This window comes from Rana temporaria, chromosome 3, assembly GCF_905171775.1.
Source record: "Rana temporaria chromosome 3, aRanTem1.1, whole genome shotgun sequence".
In the NCBI taxonomy this organism is placed as follows: Eukaryota; Metazoa; Chordata; class Amphibia; order Anura; family Ranidae; genus Rana; species Rana temporaria.
Window position 1 is genome coordinate 209,582,638 of NC_053491.1, and position 24,144 is coordinate 209,606,781.

The following is a 24,144-nucleotide window of genomic DNA, read 5'->3' on the forward strand; positions in this document are numbered from 1 at the left end:
ACTGCTTTGACTTGGCCATTCTAACACCTGGATATGTTTATTTGTGAACCATTCCATTGTAGATTTTGCTTTATGTTTTGGATCATTGTCTTGTTGGAAGACAAATCTCTGTCCCAGTCTCAGGTCTTTTGCAGACTCCATCAGGTTTTCTTCCAGAATGGTCCTGTATTTGGCTCCATCCATCTTCCTATTAAATTTTAACCATCTTCCCTGTCCCTGCTGAAGAAAAGCAGGCCCAAACCATGATGCTGCCACCATCATGTTTGACAGTGGGGATGGTGTGTTCAGGGTGATGAGCTGTGTTGCTTTTACGCCAAACATAACGTTTTGCATTGTTGCCAAAAAGTTTGATTTTGGTTTCATCTGACCAGAGCACCTTCTTCCACATGTTTGGTGTGTCTCCCAGGTGGCTTGTGGCAAACTTTAAACAACACTTTTTATGGATATCTTTAAGAAATGTCTTTCTTCTTGCCACTCTTCCATAAAGGCCAGATTTGTGCAGTATACGGCTGATTGTTGTCCTATGGACAGAGTCTCCCACCTCAGCTGTAGATCTCTGCCATTCATCCAGAGTGATCATGGGCCTCTTGGCTGCATCTCTGATCAGTCTTCTCCTTGTATGAGCTGAAAATTTAGAGGGATGGCCAGGTCTTCGTAAATTTGCAGTGGTCTGATACTCCTTCCATTTCAATATTATCGCTTGCACAGTGCTCCTTGGGATGTTTAAAGCTTGGGAAATCTTTTTGTATCCAAATCCGGCTTTAAACTTCTCCACAACAGTATCTCGGACCTGCCTGGTGTGTTCCTTGTTCTTCATGATGCTCCCTGCGCTTTAAACGGACCTCTGAGACTATCACAGTGCAGGTGCATTTATACGGAGACTTGATTACACACAGGTGGACTCTAGTCATTTAGGTCAACATTGGATCATTCAGAGATCCTCACTGAACTTCTGGAGAGAGTTTGCTGCACTGAAAGTAAAGGGGCTGAATAATTTTGCACGCCAAATTTTTCAGTTTTTTATTTGTTAAAAAAGTTTGAAATATCCAATAAATTTCATTCCACTTCATGATTGTGTCCCACTTGTTGTTGATTCTTCAAAAAAAAATACAGTTTTATATCTTTATGTTTGAAGCCTGAAATGTGGCAAAAGGTCGCAAAGTTCAAGGGGGCCGAATACTTTCGCAAGGCACTGTATGACTATATAGGAGAGATAAGAAAACAGAAAATAAAAAAACTACAACAAAAAAAGGAGGAGCAGATCAATCAAATGATAATCTAACAACAGAAAGTGAACAAGAAACCAGCACAACAGAGGAACAAAGGTCGGACGCTCAAATTCCATCAAAGGGAGAAATGAATGATATGTTGATGAGGCTGGAAAATACGAACAAGGCAGAAATCAACATACTCAGAACCAACCTGGGATACCTCCTGACTAGGGTTGAAGTGATGGAAGAGATAACGGAAAAACACGACCAGGAATTAAGTAAGCTAAAGGAACAAGTTAAATTAGCAAAACCAGAGGATGATATTATATCGATTAGAAGATCAGGAGAACAGAAATAGAAGACAAAATTTAAGAATTTGTTCAATAACTGAAGAAAGAGGAGAAGACCTGAGGAAGGTTATGAACATAATATTCAACCCACTACTGGATGAAAGTACAGAGGACCCCTTTAAAATCGAGAGAGTACATTGCGTCGGAAAACCTAAGAACACAGAGGGAGACTGGCTGAGAGATATAATAATACAGTTCCGGTATTATGAAGATAAGGCTGAAATATGGGAGAAATTAAGGGGAAAATACCAATATTCAATACCAAGGGACGGAAAAATTAACAAGGTGGCGACATCTGAAACCCCTCCTAGAGCAGATGCGGATACAGACTGGGGATTCCCAGCCTGTCTAATTGGCAGGAAAGAAGGAAAATCTGTTAGATTAAGATTCCCGGAAGAACTAGCAAGGTTCTGTAATAAGCTTGACCTGCAGGTCCCAGAACATCCAGGATGGGTAGAATAAGAAAATAGGGTATAAATATAAGGAGACTGGATAAAAAAAGGGGGGTTAAGACCTGAGCGGGGGGTGGGGGGGAGTGGAGTGTGGTCCATGTAGCTTGGGTCGTCGCCCCTGACCAACCCCCATCACTCCCAGGAGAGTGGGAGGGGTGGGGGATAGGTGGCGCGGTAGGAACCATTTCTATGGCAGACAGATTAAACGCAGACAGCATAAAAAAAAGAAAAAAAGACAAGATGACAGCAACAAAGTTCTTGTCCTATAACATAAGAGGTCTAAATACCCCCCTAAAGAGACACAAGGTACTAAAATAAATCAAGCAGTATAGAGATGAAAGATGTTATGACGCAAGATAAATTAAGTACTTATCAGGAACTAAAAAATAGAGGGGAAGTGATCAAGATAAATGAGTGGCAGTATGTCCAGCTAAAACACTTCTTTGAGGCACTCCCCCAGCCTAGTAGATCTCTGGAAAATCTACACCCCCTAGAGAAAATCGGTGAAGAAAAAGGTGGGAAAGGAGTGATCTCTAAGATCTACAAAAGCTTAATGGAGGTGGGGAATCTGGAGACACCGCCATACATTAGAAAGTGGGAGGAAGAACTGGGGTCACAATTGAATGAATCAGAATTAAAACAAATATGGAAGAGAGTACATACCACGTCAGTAAATAGTAAAACAACGGAATTAAACTATAAATGTCTAACTCGTTGGTATATACCGTAACTCCAGATAAGGCACATAAATACAAAAAATAATCATCTGAACTCTGCTGGCGCGGATGTAAAGAAATAGGAAACATGGCACATATATGGTGGCTATGTCCAAAAATAAAAAGGTATTGGAGCATGATCAGACATTTAATTACTGAAATAACTGATTTAGAGATTACGGATGACCCATGGGGATGTTTACACCATAGGAACAGACTAACAACTAAACAATATCAGAAAACACTGTTACCCCATTTGTTAAATGCTGCTAAGAGCTTAATAGCCAGTCACTGGCAAGATAGGGAAAGTCCCTGTATTAGAGAATGGTGCAATAAAATAAATATTATTCAAAATTTAGAATATCTAAGGTTCAGCGATACAGATGGTCTAGAAGAATATGAGGAGATCTGGACACAGTGGACATAATTTAAACAGTCAATGAAATTTGCAGAGTTAATGGGAGCATAGGATCTCATAGGAATTTATAGGAATCTGTAAAAGATTATACAATATAAGAAAGTAATAAAATAGAAAATAAGACTGACTTGAAGAGATAGAAAAGGACCTGGTGGATCTGGGGTGGGGGAGGGGGAGGGAGATGGATGGGTACAAGGGTTTCTATATATAAAAGTAATACAATAAAGTAATAATGGTAAATGGCTAAATGTTTGCCAAAGTAAACTAAATATATATATTTTGGCAGAAAAAAAAAAAACACAAATGATGCGAAACCTAAACAGAGACGTTATAAGCAATTTTATTGTGAGCGGGTCTCATGGTCGGTGGAGTCTGAAGCGGTTTGGAAAAAAAAAAAACGCAGTATAGAGCGGATGTTGTCTTTTTACAGGGGACTCACCTAAATCTGGAATCTAATGTAAAACTATACTCCCCTAAGTACCCGATTTGGTACTATGGAGATACTATCTCAAAGCGAGCAAGGAGAGTGGCAATAGATTTTGCTAGAGAAATGCTGTTCACTTTGGAGGCTAGGATGATGGACACGGAAGGAAGATTTCTCTTCCTAAAAGGCAAAATAGGTGACATGGAATGTACCTTGGCAAATATATACGCCCCCAACGTGAACCCTATTAAATATGTTAACGAAATTATAGGAAAGTTGAAGGACTTTAGTACGGGATATGTGATTTTGATGGGAGATTTGAACTTCTGTATGAACCTGACAGTCTATAGTACGCCCCAAGTTCAGGGGATAAATAACGCCCAGCTGAAAAAGATAAAACAAAAAATGTATAGTAATCAGATAGTGGACATTTGGAGGATATTACATCCAAAATCACAGGACTTTACGTTTTTCTCCCCTGTTCACGGCACGTACTCTAGGATTGACAATATAATGGGTATACCATAGATTGTTGGAGAGGGTAGTAGATACAAGTATTGAAATCGTGACACTCTCAGACCACGCCCCTATAAGTATGAAGATAAAGAAAACTAATATTTTGCACCCGGAAAAATAATAGTGGGAGGAAACTGGATTAAAAAGGATAAAGTACAATTAAGAGATATAATAAAAAAAAGAAGAATGATGTCACTTCGGGAGTTAAAATGTAAGGAAGAATTAATGATAATGGATGAGTGGCGGTATCGCCAGCTATGCCACTTGGTACAGAACTTACCCCAGCCTTTAAGGACAGGGGAGGAGTTTACATCGTTAGAACAGTTATGTACAGCAGATAGCTCAAAAGGTGTCATTTCAAAATTGTATAAACTACTGTTTAAGGTGGACGAGCTGGAGACGCCCCCATTCATCCAAAAATGGGAAAGGGAGTTGGGAACACAAAGGGGATAATCACAATAGAAATAATTATAAATCTGACCCACTTCTCTGCTATAGATATTAGGACAGCAGAGATTAATTTTTTAAGTGTATTACAGGATGGTATGCAACATCTGATAAAATAAGTAAATTTAGAGAGGGACAGTCGGCAGATTGTTGGCCAGGGTGTACAGCAAGGGGAACATGGGCCCACTTGTGGTGGGACTGCCCTAAGATCAAAAAATACTGGGAGACAATCCTGGGCCTGATAGAAGATATCACCAAGAGGGAGATAAAAAAAGATCCATGGGTAGTCCTATTCCATGGGGGAAAAGAGGCAGTAAAATATTATAAGTCATTGACCCCTCATTTATTAAATGCAGCCAAAAGGTTGAACCCAAAAAAATGGCAAGAGGTGGAAAGCCCACTAATATGGGAATGGATAGATTCAGTGGAAGAAACATACAGGATGGAGGAGCTGAAGTATAATATAGAAGAGGAAAAAACAGGATTCAAAGATAAATGGAAAAATTGGAAAGATTTCAAGAAAACTGAGAGTAATGGAATAAGAGGATAATTAGGAAGTAAGGTAAAACTGCCAAATGAGAAGATCTGGAATCATGAGGGAAGGAGGGGGGAGGGGCTTTAGTGGAGGGAATGATGCGAAACCATTGCAGAGACGATACAAGCAAATAAACCATGAGCAAGTCTCTTGTTTTGGTGAAGTCTGAAGTGGTTAAAAAAAAAAAAAAAATTAAAAATAAATAAATAAAAAGAATAGGAAAACACATTTAGCCACATTTCGCGTTTTCCCCGCTGCTGCAGTAAATGTAGCCCAATGTACATGAATCCTAAAAGTAACAACCAGTAAGACTTTGTAGTTTTTACCTTTTACAGATGAAGGTTAGGTTACACACCCTCCAATTCACCTTGTAGGTATAAAGAAAATTCCTAAAGCTGGTGATAGGTAGAATTTCTAACAAAAGTTCTAAGGAAAAGAAGGCTCTAAGAAAGTTAGTTAATTTTTCCATCCGTTAGTGGGTCAAATCGACGTTCACATTTGACTGCAGTGATGAGAAAATCCGAAGGAGCAGGATGGAAAATTTCTCCTAAACCCAAAAATTTCTAATGCTGTACATACGTAATTTTCATTCAGTAAAGTCGACTCATTTTAAATCAAATGTTAAAGGCAAATAAAATCTTTTCACCAACATTTGAATGTTTTAAGAATGATCGTACAAATTTTCAATTTTTTGCCAGCTTAAATAAAGCTGAATTCCAAGTTTGTTTGAACTTGAATTGAGGTTTTAAATCCTTGCTCGCCAATGTGATTCCTCGTGCAGGAGGTGCGCTGGCTTTCTTGTGAAAAAGAATCAAACAAGTGATAGAATGACAAGCTACAGGAGCGGTGCTGAATTTCCAAGACAGACTTATGCCTTGTACACACGATCGGAATTTCCGATGAAAGAAGTCAAACATAATTTTTTCATTGGGTATTCCGACCGTGTGTGGGCCCCATCTGACTTTTTTCCATCAGAGTTTAGAAATAGAACATGTTTTATGTTTTTACGATGGAAAAAAAATCGAAAAGTCCGATCGTCTGTTTCACTCCAACTGAGAAAAAAACATGCATGCTCAGAATCAAGTCGACGCATGCTCGGAAGCATTGAACTTCATATTTCTCAGCTTGTCGTAGTGTTTTACGTCACCGCGTTATGGACGGTTGGAATTTGGTCTGACAGTGTGTATGCAAGACAGCTTGAATGGAATTCCGACGGAAAATTCCATCGGATTTTATCCCAATGGAAATTCCAATCGAGTGCACAGGGCATTACAGAGGGAAGGTCAAACCTGCAATTGTTGAGGATTAGGTTAAGAGTTGGTGGTCATAAAAGAGGAAATCATCCCTAAGATGAGATGCTATTGTGAAAATTTGCATGGATAACACAAATCCACCTGGTTAGACATAGAGCACATAACTAGCAACTCCATTTTCTGATCTTCATTGGACTATATGTGCTTTTGTTATCTTGACAGAGTATTGTACGCTGTTTGACAAGACTGGTAAAAAAAAAAAATTCACACTACTCAGTTTAAACAAATGGGTATAATTTACTGGTGTGAGCTGTCTCATATGTATGTCCTATATATTTATTCTTTACAACACTTAAGAAACTGGCCATAGTTAAATATACCTTATTACAGAAGAAACTGGCCATAGTTAACCAGTTCCCGACCACCGCATGTACATATACGTCCACAATATGGCACGTACAGGCACATGGGCGTACAGGTACGTCCCCGCCTTACCTGGGTTCGGGGGTCCGATCGGGACCCCCTCCGGTACATGCGACGGCCGGGAACGGTGTACGGGAGGTCCGGGAGGAGGGGGCGGCTATTGGTTTCCAGCCGTCCCCTCTCGATCTCCCTCGGCGAATCGGATTCCACCTGAGCCCTCCCTGCCTGTGTAACTGTAAACACAGGCAGGGAGGAAGTGACGTTTTCTCCCCTCTGGCGGTCTTTTCGTCCGGTTCCAGAGGAGAGAAGACGTCAGTACTGTGAGTTGCACCAACAGCACACTGACACAGCACACATAGGCACATAACCCCCCCCGATCACCCCCCCAGCACCCCCAGATCACCCCCTGTCACAGTGTCACTGATTGCAGTGATCATTTATTTTCTGATCACTGCTTTTAGTGTCAGTGTGACAGAAAAAAGTGTCAGGGCAGTTAGGTTTAGGCCCCTTTAGGTCCAGGGTAGCCCCCTACCCCCCCCCAATAAAGGTTTAACCCCTGATTGCCCCTAAAGTTAACCCTTTCACCCCTATTGCCAGTGTCACTAAGCGATCGGTTTCTGATCGCTGTATTAGTGTCACTGTTGCCGCTAGGCAGTTAGTTTTTTTTGAGGTTCGCCGCCAGGTTTATATAGCGTTAGGTACCCCCATAAATAAAGGTTTTAACCCCCGATTGCCCCTAGAGTTAACCCTTTCACCCCTATTGCCAGTGTCACTAAGCGATCGGTTTCTGATTGCTGTATTAGTGTCACTGTTGCCGCTAGGCAGTTAGTTTTTTTTGAGGTTCGCCGCCAGGTTTATATAGCGTTAGGTACCCCCATAAATAAAGGTTTTAACCCCTGATTGCCCCTAGAGTTAACCCTTTCACCCCTATTGCCAGTGTCACTAAGCGATCGGTTTCTGATCGCTGTATTAGTGTCACTGTTGCCGCTAGGCAGTTAGTTTTTTTTGAGGTTCGCCGCCAGGTTTATATAGCGTTAGGTACCCCCATAAATAAAGGTTTTAACCCCTGATTGCCCCTAGAGTTAACCCTTTCACCACTGATCACTGTATAAGTGTCACTGGTGACGTGGTTAGCCAGTTAGTTATTTAGTTATTTTAGGTTCGCCACCAGGTTTTTAGAAAGCGTTAGGTACCCCCATATATTACCGAATAAAGGTTTTAACCCCCTGATTGCCCCCTAGTTAACCCTTTCACCAGTGATCACCGTATAAGTGTTACGGTTGACGCTGGTTGGTTAGTTTGCTGTTTATAGCATCAGAGCACCCGCCGTATATAACCCAATAGGTTTAACCCCCTGATCACCCGGCGGGTGATATAAATTTAATTTTAGCGCCAGTCAGGGTCTGCGTCGCCCCAGGCAGCGTTAGGTTAGAGCCAGTACCGCTTACACCCACTCGCTAAGCATACACCCCCCTTAGTGGTATAGGATCTGAACGGATCGATACCTGATCTGATCAGATCTATACTAGCGTACCCAGCAGTTTAGGGTACCCAAAAACGCATTGTTAGCGGAATCAGCCCAGATACCCGCTAGCACCTGCGTTTTCCCCCTCTGCCCAGCCCAACCCACCCAAGTGCAGTATCGATCGATCACTGTCACTTACAAAACACAAGACACATAACTGCAGCGTTCGCAGAGACAGGCCTGATCCCTGCGATCGCTTACAGTTTTTTTTGAAGCGTTTTCTACATTTGCTTTTCTATAGTCAGGTGCTTTTTTTACCTGTGAATCCTTACCATTGTACCACTAAATTTAGAGTCCAAAATGGCAAACCAAAGGTACAATGATAAGCAGGCCTTGGAGTTCATGTGCATGTCAGATAGTGAAGAGGAGGAGGTCACGCATCTGACAGATTCTGGCTCAGAATATGAACCCATTTACGACAGCGGCTCCATGTCAGATAGCTCGCACGACGAAGTTGAGGTCCCTGCTAAGGCCAGGCGTACCCGATCCCATTCTGATGTTGTTGAGCAGCAAGAACCGCAGGACCCTCGTATGGAGCAGAGATCCAGTACTAGCGCCGCTATTCCTTCTGGTGAATTGGCAAGCACCAGCGGCCTAGTACACCCTGGTCGTTTATCCAGCACTGCAGTAACACTTGGTGACGTGGCGAGTCCCATAAGTGCAGTTGAAGCTGGCGATGTGGCAAGCACAAGTAGTGTCCCGCTGCCACCAAGAAGAAGACAGAGACAGGCCCGTCGTGCCCATAGTGCCCTTCCTGTAGAATTTGCCTATCCTGATTGGGTCCCCACCACTTCTACAGCACCTGTACTTCCCCCATTCACTGGCCAACCCGGTATTCAGGTGGATACAGCGAACTTTACGTCACTTGATTTTTATTCGCTGTATTTCACGGAAGATCTCTATAGATCTATTGTGGACCAGACTAATTTATATGCTGGTACTTACATCGCCGCTAACCCCCAGTCTCGCCTTGCCAAAGAATGGAAACCTCTCGAGGTTTCCGAATTTAAGACCTTTCTGGGCCTTACCCTCAACATGGGCATACACAAATTTCCGTCATTGCGGATGTATTGGTCCACACATCCCATTGACCATATGTACATTTTCTCTGCTCACATGGCCAGGAGACGATACGAGGCGATCCTGCGGTTCCTGCATTTCAGTGACAATGCACTTTGTCGTCCACGTGGAGACCCTGAATTTGACCGGCTCTACAAAATTCGGCCCCTCGTAAACCATTTCAACGAACGTTTTGCAGCCTTGTTTAATCCCCAGCAGGTTGTATGCGTTGATGAGTCCCTGATTAAATTTGCTGGCCGTTTGTCTTTCAAACAGTACCTTCCCAGCAAGCGTGCCAGATACGGGGTCAAGCTCTATAAGCTCTGTGACAGGGCCACAGGCTACACATGGAGCTTTAGGGTTTACGAGGGAAAAGATAGTCAGGTAGAGCCGGAAGGATGCCCAGATTACATGGGGAGCGCTGGCAAGATTGTTTGGGACTTGGTGTCACCCTTATTCGGAAAGGGGTACCATTTGTATGTGGACAATTTTTACAGCAGCGTGCCACTTTTTAGCCACTTATTTGATCAACAGATTGGAGCATGTGGCACCGTGCGACCTAATCGCCGGGGCATCCCCCAGCGGCTTGTAGATGCCCGTGTTAGGCCGGGGGCGAGAGCCTGCTGCAGATGTAAAAATTTGCTCGCTGTGAAGTGGCGGGACAATAGGAATGTTTTCGTTCTTACCACCCTTCACGCAGACACGACAGTCCAAATTCGTACGGCGACTGGTGTTGTGGAGAAACCCCTCTGTGTCCACGAATATAACCAAAACATGGGAGGGGTGGACCTCAACGACCAGTTAATGGCGCCGTATCATATTGCCCGTAAGACGAGACGCTGGTACAAAAAAGTGTCTCTACATTTATTTCAATTGGCTCTACTGAATGCTCATGTCGTATACAGAGCTTCAGGACGGAATGAATCCTTCCTTCAATTCCAGAGGGATATCATCACAGAACTCCTGTATCCAGGCGGTATTGTACCTCACCATCTCCTACCAAATGCAGTAAGCCGACTGCATGAGAGGCATTTTTCTTATGTCCTCCCGAGTACCCCTACCCAACGAGCCCCCCAAAGAAAATGTCGTGTCTGTACCAAGCGCGGATTTAGGCGTGACACCCGTTATTTTTGTCCCAAATGTCCTGGCAATCCTGGTCTTTGTATTGGTGAATGTTTTGAACGCTTCCACACACACGTTAATTATTAGTGTAGGGTGAAACATTTCACAGGCTAGGCACACTCACACAGGGTCTCCCAAGATGCCATCGCATTTTGAGAGACCCAAACCTGGAACCGAAAAGTTGAAGTTACAGTTCACAGTTACAAAAAAAAGTGTTAAAAAAAAAAAAAAAAAAAGTAAAAAATAAAAACACACAAAAAAATATAAAATAAAAAAACCAAAAATAGTTGTCGTTTTATTGTTCTCTCCCTCTCTATTCTCTCTCTATTGTTCTGCTCTTTTTTACTGTATTCTATTCTGCAAAGTTTTATTGTTGTTATGTTTTTTCATGCTTGCTTTTCAGGTATGTAATTTATTTTACTGTTTTCAGGTACGCCATTCAGCTGTTGCGCGGACTTATTTATCTTGACAGCAACAGCGTTTGCTCCCACGATATATAAAGCCGCGACTCCAGTGCTGTAGGAGGTGATTTCACCACCACAGTTAAAAAAAAGAGCATATATGCCGAAGCATGCGGGCAGCAGGGGCGGAGGAGCGATTTTGCTCCTAATGCCGCGTACATACGGTTGACATTCCTACGGAGGCTTTCCCGTGGAAAAGTCTGACCATGTGTACACGGCATAGAAAAGTCCGACCGTGTGTACGCGGCATAGAAAAGTCCGACCGTACGCGGCATAACTTTTTTGCGGGAGGATGCCCCCATGCTTTGGCATATATATATTTTAGGCACAGGTTGCGTTAAAAAATGTTTTATTTTTTACTATGTTTTTTTATAGGTATTTGCTTTGCAGGTATGGTATGATCTTACTGTTATACTGGAATGTTACTTTGTTTTAATGTTAACCATCATTTGCTTAGCAGGTACGCCATTCAGTTGCAGTGCGGATTTATTTAGCGTGACAGCAACAGCGTTTGCTTCCACGATATATAAAGCCGCGACTCCAATGCTGTAGGAGGTGATTTCACCACTACAGTTCAAAAAAGAGCATATATGCCGGAGCATGGGGGCATTAGGGGCGGAGGAGCGATTTTGCTCCTAATGCCGCGTACATACGGTTGACATTCCTACGGAGGCTTTCCTGTGGAAAAGTCTGACCATGTGTACACGGCATAGAAAAGTCCGACCGTGTGTACGCGGCATAGAAAAGTCCGACCGTACGCGGCATAACTTTTTTGCGGGAGGATGCCCCCATGCTTCGGCATATATAAATGGTGCATGTATGCCCATCATTAGAAGTGGGTGGATGAAGGGAGGTATTCTAATGGTGGGCATACCCACCGATCAATCTTTTTTTTGTTCAGCCAACAGACTGCATGAAAAAAAAAAAAGATTACAATACATGTCCAACAAGAACCATCAACGTATTGGTATGTTGCAGGACTTTGAATGGTTATACCAGAATGATGCCTGCGGGTTTAGGCATCATCTTGGTATCATTCTTTTCAGCCAGCGGTCGGCTTTCATGTAAAAGCAGTCCTAGCGGCTAATTAGCCTCTAGACTGCTTTTACATTCAGTGGGAGGGAATGTCCCCCCCCCCCAGATATAAACGGCGCCATTGAGAATATGGGAAAGCATTTTATCACACCGATCTTGGTGTGGTCAGATGCTTTGAGGGCAGAGGAAAGATCTAGGGTCTAATAGACCCCATTTAAAAAAAAAAAAGAGTACCTGTCACTAACTATTGCTATCATAAGGGATATTTACATTCCCTGAGATAACAATAAAAATGGTAAAAAAATAAATAAATGGAAGGAACAGTTAACAAATAAAATAAAAAAAGCGAAATAAATATATAAAAAAATAAAAAAATAAAAAAAAAGCATCCCTGTCCCCCCCTGCTCTTGCGCAAAGACGAACGCAAGCGTCGGTCTGGAGTCATATGTAAACAGCAATTGCACCATGCATGTGAGGTATCACCGCGAAGGGCAGATCGAGGGCAGTCATTTTAGCAGTAGACCTACTCTGTAAATCTAATGTGGTAACCTGTAAAGGCTTTTAAAGGCTTTTAAAAATGTATGTAGTTTGTCGCCACTGCGCGTTTGTGCGCAATTTTAAAGTATGTCGTGTTTGGTATCCATGTACTCGGCCTAAGATCATAATTTTTATTTCATCAATAATTTGGGCAATATAGTGTGTTTTAGTGCTTTAAAATAAAAAAAAGTGTATTTTTTCCCCAAAAAATGCGTTTGAAAAAACGCTGCGCAAATACTGTGTGGAAATTTTTTTTGCAACACCCACCATTTTAATCTGTAGGGCCTTTGCTTTAAAAAAATATATAATGTTTGGGGGTTCAACTTTACTTTCTTGCAAAAAAATAATATGTTTTTATGTAAACAAACAGTGTCAGAAAGGGCTTTTTCTTCAAGTGGTTAGAAGAGTGGGTGATGTGTGACATAAGCTTCTAATTGTTGTGCATAAAATGCCAGGACAATTGAAAACCCCCCCAAATGACCCCATTTTGGAAAGTAGACACCCCAAGCTATTTGCTGAGAGGCATCTTAAGTCCATGGAATATTTTAGATTTTGACCCAAGTTGCGGGAAATATAAATATATATATATATATATATATTTTTTTGCGCAAAGTTGTCACTAAATGATATATTGCTCAAACATGCCATGGGCATATGTGGAATTACACCCCAAAATGCATTCTGCTGCTTCTCCTGAGTACGGGGATACCACATGTGTGAGACTTTTTGGGAGCCTAGCCGCGTACGGGACCCCAAAAACCAATCACCGCCTTCAGGCTTTCTAAGGGTGTAAATTTTTGATTTCACTCCTCACTACCTATCACAGTTTCGAAGGCCATAAAATGCCAAAATAGCACAAAAAAAAACCAAATGACCCCATTTTGGAAAGAAGACACCCCAAGGAAACTGCTGAGAGGCATGTTGAGTCCATTGATTTTTTTTTTTTTTGTCCAAAGTGATTGAATAATGAGAAAAAAAAAAAAAAAGAAAAATGTGTCACTAAATGATATATTGCTCACACATGCCATGGTTATATGTGGAGTTGCACCCTAAAATACATTCTGCTGCTTCTCCTGAGTACGGGGATACCACATGTTTGGGACTTTTTGGGAGCCTAGCCGCGTACGGGACCCCGAAAACCAAGCACCGCCTTCAGCATTTCTAAGGGCGCAAAATTTTGATTTCACTCCTCACTACCTATCACAGTTTCGAAGGCCATAAAATGCCAAAATAGCACAAAAAAAACCCAAATGACCCCATTTTGGAAAGTAGACACCCCAAGCTATTTGCTGAGAGGCATGTTGAGTCCATGGAATATTTAATTTTTTTGCCCCAAGTGATTGAATCATGACCAAAAAAAATTAAAATAAAAAAATGTACAAAACATTGTCACTAAATGATATATTTCTCACACATGCCATGGTTATATGTGGAATTGCACCCCAAAATACATTCTGCTACTTCTCCTGAGTACGGGGATACCACATGTGTGGGACTTTTTGGGAGCCTAGCCGCGTATGAGACCCCGAAAACCAAGCACCGCCTTCAAGATTTCTAAGGACATAAATTTTTGATTTCACTCACACAAATCTTGAAGGCAGTGCTTGGTTTTCGGGGCCCCGTACGCGGCTAGGCTCCCAAAAAGTCCCACACATGTGGTATCCCCGTACTCAGGAGAAGCAGCAGAATGTATTTTGGGGTGCAATTCCACATATAACCGTGGCATGTGTGAGAAATATATCATTTAGTGACAACGTTTTGTATTTTTTTTTTTTTGGTCATTATTCAGTGACTTGGGGCAAAAAAATTAAATATTCCATGGACTCAACATGCCTCTCAGCAAATAGCTTGGGGTGTCTACTTTCCAAAATGGGGTCATTTGGGGGGGTTTTGTGCTGTTTTGGCATTTTATTGCCTTCGAAACTGTGATAGGTAGTGAGGAGTGAAATCAAAAATTTATGCCCTTAGAAATCCTGAAGGCGGTGATTGGTTTTCGGGGTCCCGTACGCGGCTAGGCTCCCAAAAAGTCCCACACATGTGGTATCCCCGTACTCAGGAGAAGCAGCAGAATGTATTTTGGGGTGCAATTCCACATATGCCCATGGCATATGTGAGAAATATATCATTTAGTGACAACGTTTTGTAAAAATTTTTTTTTTTTTTTTTGGTCATTATTCAATCACTTGGGGCCATAAAATTAAATATTCCATGGACTCAACATGCCTCTCAGCAAATAGCTTGGGGTGTCTTATTTCCAAAATGGGGTCATTTGGGGGGGTTGTGTGACATCTTGGCATTTTATGGCCTTCAAAACTGTGATAGGTAGTGATAGGTAGTGAGGAGTGAAATCAAAAATGTATGCCCTTAGAAATCTTGAAGGCGGTGCTTTGTTTTCGGGGCCCCGTATGCGGCTAGGCTCACAAAAAGTCCCACATATGTGGTATCCCCGTACTCGGGAGAAGCAGCAGAATGTATTTTGGGGTGCAATTCCACATATAACTATGGCATGTGTGAGCAATATATCATTTAGTGACAACTTTGTGCAAAAAAAAATCAGTTTGTCATATTCCCGCAACTTGTGTCAAAATATACAATATTCCATGGACTCGACATGCCTCTCAGCAAATAGCTTAGGGTGTCTACTTTCCAAAATGGGGTCATTTGGTTTTTTTTTTTGCTATTTTGGCATTTTATGGCCTTCGAAACCTTGATAGGTAGTGAGGAGTGAAATCAAAAATTTGTGCCCTTAGAAATGCTGAAGGCGGTGCTTGGGTTTTGGGGCCCCCCGTATGCGGCTAGGCTCCCAAAAAGTCCCACACATGTGGTATCCCCGTACTCAGGAGAAGCAGCAGAATGTATTTTGGGGTGCAATTCCACATATAACCATGGCATGTGTGAGAAATATATCATTTAGTGACAACTTTTTGTAAACATTTTTTTTTTTTCGTCATTATTCAATCACTTGGGACAAAAAAATTAAATATTCAATGGACTCAACATGCCTCTCAGCAGTTTCCTTGGGGTGTCTACTTTCCAAAATGGGGTCATTTGGGGGGGGGTTTGTACTGCCCTGCCATTTTAGCACCTCAAGAAATGAGATAGGCAGTCATAAAATAAAAGCTGTGTAAATTCCAGAAAATGTACCCTAGTTTGTAGACGCTATAACTTTTGCGAAAACCAATAAATATACGCTTATTGCGATTTTTTTTACTAAAGACATGTGGCTGAATACATTTTGGCCTAAATGTTTGACTAAAATTTAGTTTATTCGATTTTTTTTACTTTGTTATAAGAAAAATCATTTTTTTTCAAAATTTACGGTCTTTTTGCGTTTATATCGCAAAAAATAAAAATCGCAGAGGCGATCAAATACCATCAAAATAAAGCTCTATTTGTGGGAAGAAAAGGACGCAAGTTTCGTTTCGGTACAACATTGCATGACCGCGCAATTACCAGTTAAAGCAGCGCATTGCCAAATTGTAAAAACACCTTTGGTCTTTAGACAGCGTATTGGTCCGGGGCTTAAGTGGTTAAATATACCTTATTACAGAGGATGTATCTACAGTACCTGATGCTCCATTTGATTGCACACTATAGACCATGGCCTGGATTCAAGAAGCAATTGCGCCTGTGTAACCATAAGTTACACAGCGCAATTGCTTACTTGCCCCGGCGTAACGAATGCTCCTGATTCAGGAACCTCGTTACGCCGACTGCAGCCTAAGATATGCGCGGCATAAGGCTCTTATGCCCGCATATCTTAGGCTGCATTCTTGCGATGGCCGCTAGGTGGCGTTCCCGTTGTGCTCAGCGTATAGTATGCAAATTGCACACTAACGCCGATTCACAACGTTGCGCGAGCCCTGCGTACGCAATTTACGTTGTTTCCGTACGGCGGTTTTCGCGTAAGGCTGCCCCTGCTATTAGCAGGGGCAGCCAATGTTATGTATACCCGTCGTTCCCGCGTCGCGAAATTTGAAAGTTACGTAGTTTGCGTAAGTGAATCGTGAATGGCGCTGGACGCCATTCACGTTCACTTTGAAGCAAATTACATCCTTGCGACGTCATTTGCTGCAATGCACGTCGGGAAAGTTTCCCGACGGAGCATGCGCTCTACGCTCGGCAACGCGCCTAATTTAAATGATTCCCGCCCCCTACGGGATCATTTAAATTGCGCGCGCTTACGCCGGGCATTTTGCCGGCGCGCCCACGCAATTTACGGAGCTACTGCTCCGTGAATCAAGGGCAGCGCAGTAAATTTGCGGGGGCGCAGGGCAAAAACGTTGCCCTGCGCCTCCGTAAAAAATGCGCAATTTTACTTGAATCCGGGTCCATATTTCTATGTTTAGACCCCTTTCACACTGACAGCACAGCCGCATTAGTGGTAAAGAGCCGCTAGTTTTAGCAGCGCTTTATCGTCATTTAGAGGCACTTTTCTGCCGCTAGCAGGCGCTTTCAACCCCTGCTAGCAGCCGTATAAAGGGTTAAAAGAGCCCGGGTTCGGGTACCGAACAAAACCAGGTACCCCCTTCTCCCTCCCCCCAAAAAATATGCCAATCTTGACAAAGGCGTGGGGGAGGGGGTCTGAGGAGGAACAGTGGAACTTCCCCTTTTGGGCAAAGTTCAGCAGTAAGATGTCAGTCATATTTTATGCATTATGGTACATTTATTAATTCATGAGTCTGTTCAGTTTTTTCACAGTAATTCAATTTCATGGGGGCTTACCCTATTTTTTTGGTTCCTTTAGTTTCCCCCATAATTCATTGATATTAAGACAGAATGAATGACAAAACTGGATCTAATGACATACAGTATATCAATTTCTAATGGATGTATTCGCTTGTCCCTATGCAATTCACACATTTTATCAATGAGAAATTCATTTACAGCATATTCAACACTGTGATACCAATAAATTGAAAACTGGTTTATCTTTGTACAAGTGATTTTTTTTTTCCGGATGAACTCTCTCTACAAGCACGCAGTTAAATTTGCTGTAATTGTGCTGTCCTCCCTCTACATTATAAAGCGCTGCGTAAACTGTTGGTGCTATATAAATCGTGTATAATAATAATAATAATAATCTACCAAAGGGTAAGAGGCAATGTGTTTGGGTGACGGTGGCGGTCTCTTCACTTATCTGATACCTCAAGACACATCCCTTTGGCTTATTTTGGACTTTTAAGAGTGGATTATATTTACATGCTTCTGCCAGTTGAGTCTGTGCCAGCAATATATTTTGGGTTCATAATAAACTTTTTTAAGCACGTCACCAATTTCCATATATCTGTTTATCCCTTGTCCATGCATATTGTGATAGCTGCTGTTTAATATTAATTTTAATTTAAGATACCATATGCTCCCAGCGCAACACATTTGTGTTTTTCTATCCTGCCTCCTATTGAGTGCCCCCACAGAAAGCAGCTTGCTATGGGGGCACCTGAGCCGAGCTGCAGCTCCATGTATCCATTCAGACAGAGAGCTGCGGTCCCGCCCGGCCCTGTCCCTCTCATGATTCGCTAACTGAGTTTGATTGACAGCAGCAGGAGTAAATATATCATAATCAGGAGGGAGAGTCCTGAACAGCAGAGAAACTCATGGATATTGCTGGATAGAGATGGGACTCAGGTACACAGAAGGTTTTTTATCTTAATGCAAATAATGAAGATAAAAAAAAAAACTTCTGACTGTACAACCACTTTAATCCTACCTTACATAATTCAAGTTAATATTGGCCACAGCACATATCTGCAGAAACTACTCTGATGATTTTATAGAGGCTATGTGGCACCAAACAGACCACACAAAAAAGATCTCAGAGGAACAGGATTGGAGAGAAGATTGACTTATTGTGAATGTGATAAGGGAGGGGGAAAATGGGCACTTATCCTATACATCTAAACCATCAATACACAAACAAGTTCACGCACATATTAGAAACACATTATAAAATAACACAACTGCAGAGCACAAATAGTTGTTTTTGATTAAAGCACAATTGTTGTCCAGTTACAGCATTCAAAATGGTTGGAATTAAATTTAGCAGGCTAAAATTTATAAAGTATGCTTTCCTTTAACGGGATAAATTCAAGGATTTTTTTAAATTGAATCACTCAATATTCTGTGAATAAAAAGGATGCTATAATTTGAAATGGAGATTATCAAGAACATAACATATGCAAATGTGCTTCAATTAATGTTATGCAAAGATCCAAAGCTTTAAATTATGCTCCGACACAAAATACTGTAATGTTACCCTATTAAAAGCCTCCAGCTCATTTCTTCTGGGATCATACTTCTTGTAGTATCCCATTATTTCCTGGTCTGAAAGCTGCAAAAAAAAAAAAAAAAAAGATAGAAAGAAAGAAAAGAAACAATGTAATTACCATTGTGTCATTTTTTTTAAAGAACAAAAGAAAAGGCTATGCTGATGATTTATGAATGTACTCCAGTTGCCAGCTGCAAAATTAGCAGAATCCAAACCAAACAAAAACCATTGTATCTGACATAAATACATTAAGAAACAAAAAAGGAAAGACAAATGGTTAGCTATAAATATGGAGGTAGCCACATTTTGAATCTTTATACAGTTATTTCAACAAGGTGGTGCAAGATGGGGATTACAAGTCAACTGACAGAAGAGTAATAATAAAGCATAGAATCCATAAGAAAATATTGAATCATTAAATACACGATCAAACAGGTACTGGGGGAACAGTTGCAGAACATTCTGAAAGGGCTGTTCACATACTTCTGTTTTCTCCCCCAAAAAAGATTACATCCCCCTTACAAATATAAAGAGATCTATATGCAACCTTTTGTTCTATTTATTTTTAGAATTACTGAGGATAGAACAGTCTATTTGCCTTTAGTAAATCAACCCCTTTTTGTTGATTCAGTACCAGTAATGTAGCAACAGATTCTACTGTGTACAGCGTCTCACAAAAGTACACCCCTCACATTTTTGTAAATATTTTATTATATCTTTTCATGTGACAACACTGAAGAGATTACACTTTGCTATAATGTAAAGCAGTCAGTTAGAGCAGCGCGATTAATCGCTTAGAATCAAAATCATTTTTTTTTCTCTTCCTGATCTTCAAAACAGCATTTCACGATTCTTTCTAACAAGATCTTTATTCTGAGCAAAACAATTGTGATTCTCATTTTAGCAAGAATTGTGCAGCTCTATAGTGAGTGTACAGCTTGTATAACAGTGTAAATTTGCTGTCCCCTCAAAATAACTCAACCCACAGCCATTAATGTCCAAACCGCTGGCAACAAAAGTGAGTATACCCCTAATGCCCCTTTCATACTGCAGCGACTTGAAAGTCCCACGATTTTGCGGCCACAATTTTGACATGATTTCTGGGAATGCCTGTGTAAACATGAGGTCTATGGACCTCAACTCGCATCAAAGTCGGACCTAAATAGTACAAGGGACTACTTTAAAGTCAGTGCAACTTGAAGTTGCACAGATATGAATGTTTATCATTGGAAATCATGGGGTACGACTTGTCATGCAACTCTGATGTCCAAAGTTGCAGGAAAAGTCGCACAAGTGTGAAACTGGGCCCAATTAGACATTTTCTCTCCCCAATGAAGTTGCAGGAAAAGTCGCACAAGTGTGAAACTGGGCCCAATTAGCCATTTTCCCTCCCCAATGTCATGTGACTTGTTAGTGTTACAAGGTCTCAGGTGTGAATGGGGAGCAGGTGTGTTAAATTTGGTGTTCTCTCTCTCTCGCTCGCTCTCATACTGGTCACTGGAAGTTTAACGTGGCACCTCATGGCAAAGAACTCTCTAAGGATCTGAAAAAAAAGAATTGTTGCTCTACATAAAGATGGCCTAGGCTATAAGAAGATTGACAAGACCCTGAAACTGATGCAGCACAGTATGAGTGCTTCTAGCATTCCTGCAGAGGTTGAGGGGTGGGGGGGTCAGCCTGTCAGTGCTAAGAGCATACGCCACACACTGTATCAAATTAGTCTGCATGGCTGTCGTCTCAGAAACAAGCCTCTTCTAAAGATGATGCACAAGAAAGCCCGCAAACAGTTTTCTGACGACAAGCAGACTTTGGATACGGATTACTGGAACCATGTCCTGTAGTCTGATAAGACAAAGCTAAACTTATTTGGTTCAGATGGTATCAAGCATGTGTGGTAGCAACAAGGGGAGGAGTACAAAGGCAAGTGTGTCATGCCTACAGTCAAGCATGGTAGTGTCATGGTCTGGGGCTGCATGACTGCTGCCATGACTGGGGAGCTACAGTTCATTGAGGGAACCATGAATGCCAACATGTGCCGTGAAATACTGAAGCAGAGCATGATCCCCTACCTTTGGAGACTGGGCAGCAGGGAAATATTCCAACATAATAATGACCCCAAACACACCTCCAAGACGACCACTGCTAAAGAAAAGAGAGGTTAAATGTAATGGACTGGCCAAGCATGTCTCCAGACCTAAACCCTATTGAGCATCTGTGGGGTATCCTTAAATGGAAGATGGAGGAGCGCAAGGTCTCTAACATCCACCAGATCCATGATGTCACCATGGAGGCGTGGAAGAGGACTTCAGTGGCAACCTGTGAAGCTCTGGTGAACTCCAAGCCCAAGAGGGTTAAGGTAGTGGTGGAAAATAATGGTGGCCACACAATATATTGACACTTTGGCCCAATTTGGACATTTTCACTTAGTGGCGTACTTTAGTTGCTAGTGGTTTAGACAATAATGGCTGTGTGTTCAGTTATTTTGAGGGGAAAGCAAATGTACACAGTTATATAAGCTGTACACTCACTACTTTACATTGTAGCAAAGTGTAATTTCTTCAGTGTTGTCACATGAAAAGATATAATAAAATATTTACAAAAACTTGAGGGCTGTACTCGCTTGTAAGATACTGCATAATTGTTCCACGACTGGGGTTGCTCTGTGCAAAACCATTGCACAGATCAGGAAAGTATCACACTTGTTATTTATTTATTTTTAAAAATGTTTTTTTCTTTAGAATCACTTTAACCACTTAAGGACCGGACCAATATGCTGCTACATGACCCAAGGGGTTTTTACAATTCGGCACTGCGTCGCTTTAACAGACAATTGCACGGTTGTGCAACGTGGCTCCCAAACAAAATTGGCGTCCTTTTTTCCCCACAAATAGAGCTTTCTTTTGGTGGTATTTGATCACCTGTGCGGTTTTTATTTTTTGCGCTATAAACAAAAATAGAGCGACAATTTTGAAAAAAATTCAATATTTTTTACTTTTTGCTATAATAAATATCCCCCAAAAACATATATAAAAAATGTTTTTTTCCTCAGTTTAGGCCGATACGTAAACTTCTACCTATTTTTGGTAAAAAAAATCGCAATAAGCGTTTATCGATCGGTTTGCGCAAAATTTATAGCGTTTACAAAATAGGAGATAGTTTTATTGCATTTTTATTAATTTTTTTTTTTTTACTACTAATGGCGGCGATCAGCGATTTTTTTCGTGACTGTGACATTATGGCGGACACTTCGGACAATTTTGATACATTTTTGGGACCATTGTCATTTTCACAGCAAAAAATGCATTTAAATTGCATTGTTTATTGTGAAAATGACAGTTGCAGTTTAGGAATTAAACACAGGGGGCGCTGTAGGATTTAGTGTTCACCTAGTGTGTGTTTACAACTGTATGGGGGTGTGGCTGTAGGACTGACGTCATCGATCGAGTCTCCCTATAAAAGGGATGACTCGATCGATGCAGCGCCATAGTGAAGCACGGGGAAGCCGTGTTTACATACGGCTCTCCCCGTTCTTCAGCTCTGGGGAGCGATCGCGACGGAGCGGAACGCTCCCCGAGGGAATCCGACTGCTGCATGTAGCGGGGGGTCCCGATCGGACCCCCGACCCGCGGAAAGGCAGGGACGTACAGGTACGCCAATGTGCCTGTACGTGCCATTCTGCCGACGTATATCTACATGCGGCGGTCGGGAAGCAGTTAAAACTGCCAGAAGCTAACTCAGTCCATTTTCTTCATATGATGGGAAGGATGCAGTGTCATGTAATTAAACTAAACAAGTGGATTCCAATATGAGGAGGTTAAAATAATAAATATTAATTAATAACTTTTTCATCAGAGTAATGTGGATAAATATGACATCTATTCAACTGTTGTAAAAACAACATTTTGTAAATTTCACTTTGCTGATTAAAGACATACTTTTGCTGACGGCAGCAAAGCAAGGCATTACTGTAATGTTCCCGTGAACATAATTACATTGCTTTTCTTTTCTTTTTTTCAGTTTGGTAATAAGTACAAATAACCAATATCAGGTTTATGAACTTTGTAGGCCTTTTGCAATATAAGTGTTAAAAGACAAAGAGAATTACAAAAACACGACTTTAGAATCAGGCAGCAATGTACCGCCTTGAATCAGTAAATAAGACCTTTGCAAACCCAGCAACAATACCTTTGCAAAATATGACCCAAGTGTTTGGGGCTTCATGTGTTAATGCCTCAGTAACCAGCACCAGTTGTGTCCACAAACTGCAGACAAGGAGGCTTTTTTACAAAAAAATAAATAAAAAAATGGCCACCATGGACACAAACAGCCCATGGATGTTCTAATGTAAGCCGTGTGGTACAAAAGTAAGCTTGAAGTTGTTACAAAGTCCTTATTTCTGTTAGGAAGGCATCAAACAGCTGACTGATGCGGTCCTTTTTTAGTTTAGTTTTTGCATTTATTCTTTAGCCATTTTGTGTCCTGAGCAATTTTAAAAAATGTTCACACTTTATAAATCAACTTTATTTTTTGCAAGAAAACTACTTAGAAACGCCAAAACAATAAGACTGCTTTAACACTGAAGCGCCAGCCAATAGCGCTAAAGTGCTAGCTGTGCTTTTGCAACGCTTTTATCCCCCAAAAGGGGTTTAAAACTCCAGTTTTGCTGCACTTTGAAATAGCTTTTCAGGCGCTTTGACAGTGCTGCCCATTAATTCCAATGGCCAGGGCATTTTGGGAGAGCTAAATACATCGCTCCCAACCCGCCCCAAAGATGCTACTTGCAGGACCTTTCGGAATGTCCCGCATGAGCGCTGCCCCAGATGTGAGATGCGCTAAAGCGCCTGAAAACCGCCCCATTGTGAAAAGGGTCTTAAACATTTTTTTAAACCGGAAACTCTGTAGAATATAATGATGGCAGTTGCAATTTTATTGTTTCACAATATTTGTGCAGCTGTTTACCAAATGCTATTTTTTCAGGAGAAAATTCACAAACATGTATTAGTACAAACACAATGAAATACTTAATTTTTTTGGTAAAATATAAAAGATGGGGTTGCATCAAGTAAATAGATACCAAATATGTCAAGAATCAAAATTGCACACACTCATTAAATGGCAAAAACAATTGTACCTATTTGTTTTCATAGGTAATGCTTTACAAGCCTTTACAGGTTAATAATTTACAAGCTAGAGTCAACCATGAATTATAGCCCTAGATTTATTGCTCTCATGCCCACGTTCATGGTCATAAAGCACGTGTGTTGCAATCTCTGTTTACATACATGTGGGCCCTATGCGCACATTTGCAACCACTTGTATGTACATGGATGCTTTAAAATGATTTTTTTCTATATTTATTGTTTTTATAAAAAAAATTCTACACTTTAACCCC

At 41.3% G+C, this 24,144-nt stretch overlaps 1 protein-coding gene across 3 annotated transcripts in view; it reads right to left on the reverse strand.

Annotated features, from left to right (window-relative positions):
• Window positions 1-24,144, reverse strand: part of METTL25 (methyltransferase like 25) — a 332,607-nt gene that overhangs the window by 37,398 nt on the left and 271,065 nt on the right. For all 3 annotated transcript variants that reach the window (XM_040344184.1, XM_040344185.1, XM_040344183.1), the window contains exon 12: window positions 18,741-18,815. In XM_040344184.1, the coding sequence (XP_040200118.1) occupies window positions 18,741-18,815 (75 nt within the window). The remainder of the gene's footprint in view (window positions 1-18,740; window positions 18,816-24,144) is intronic.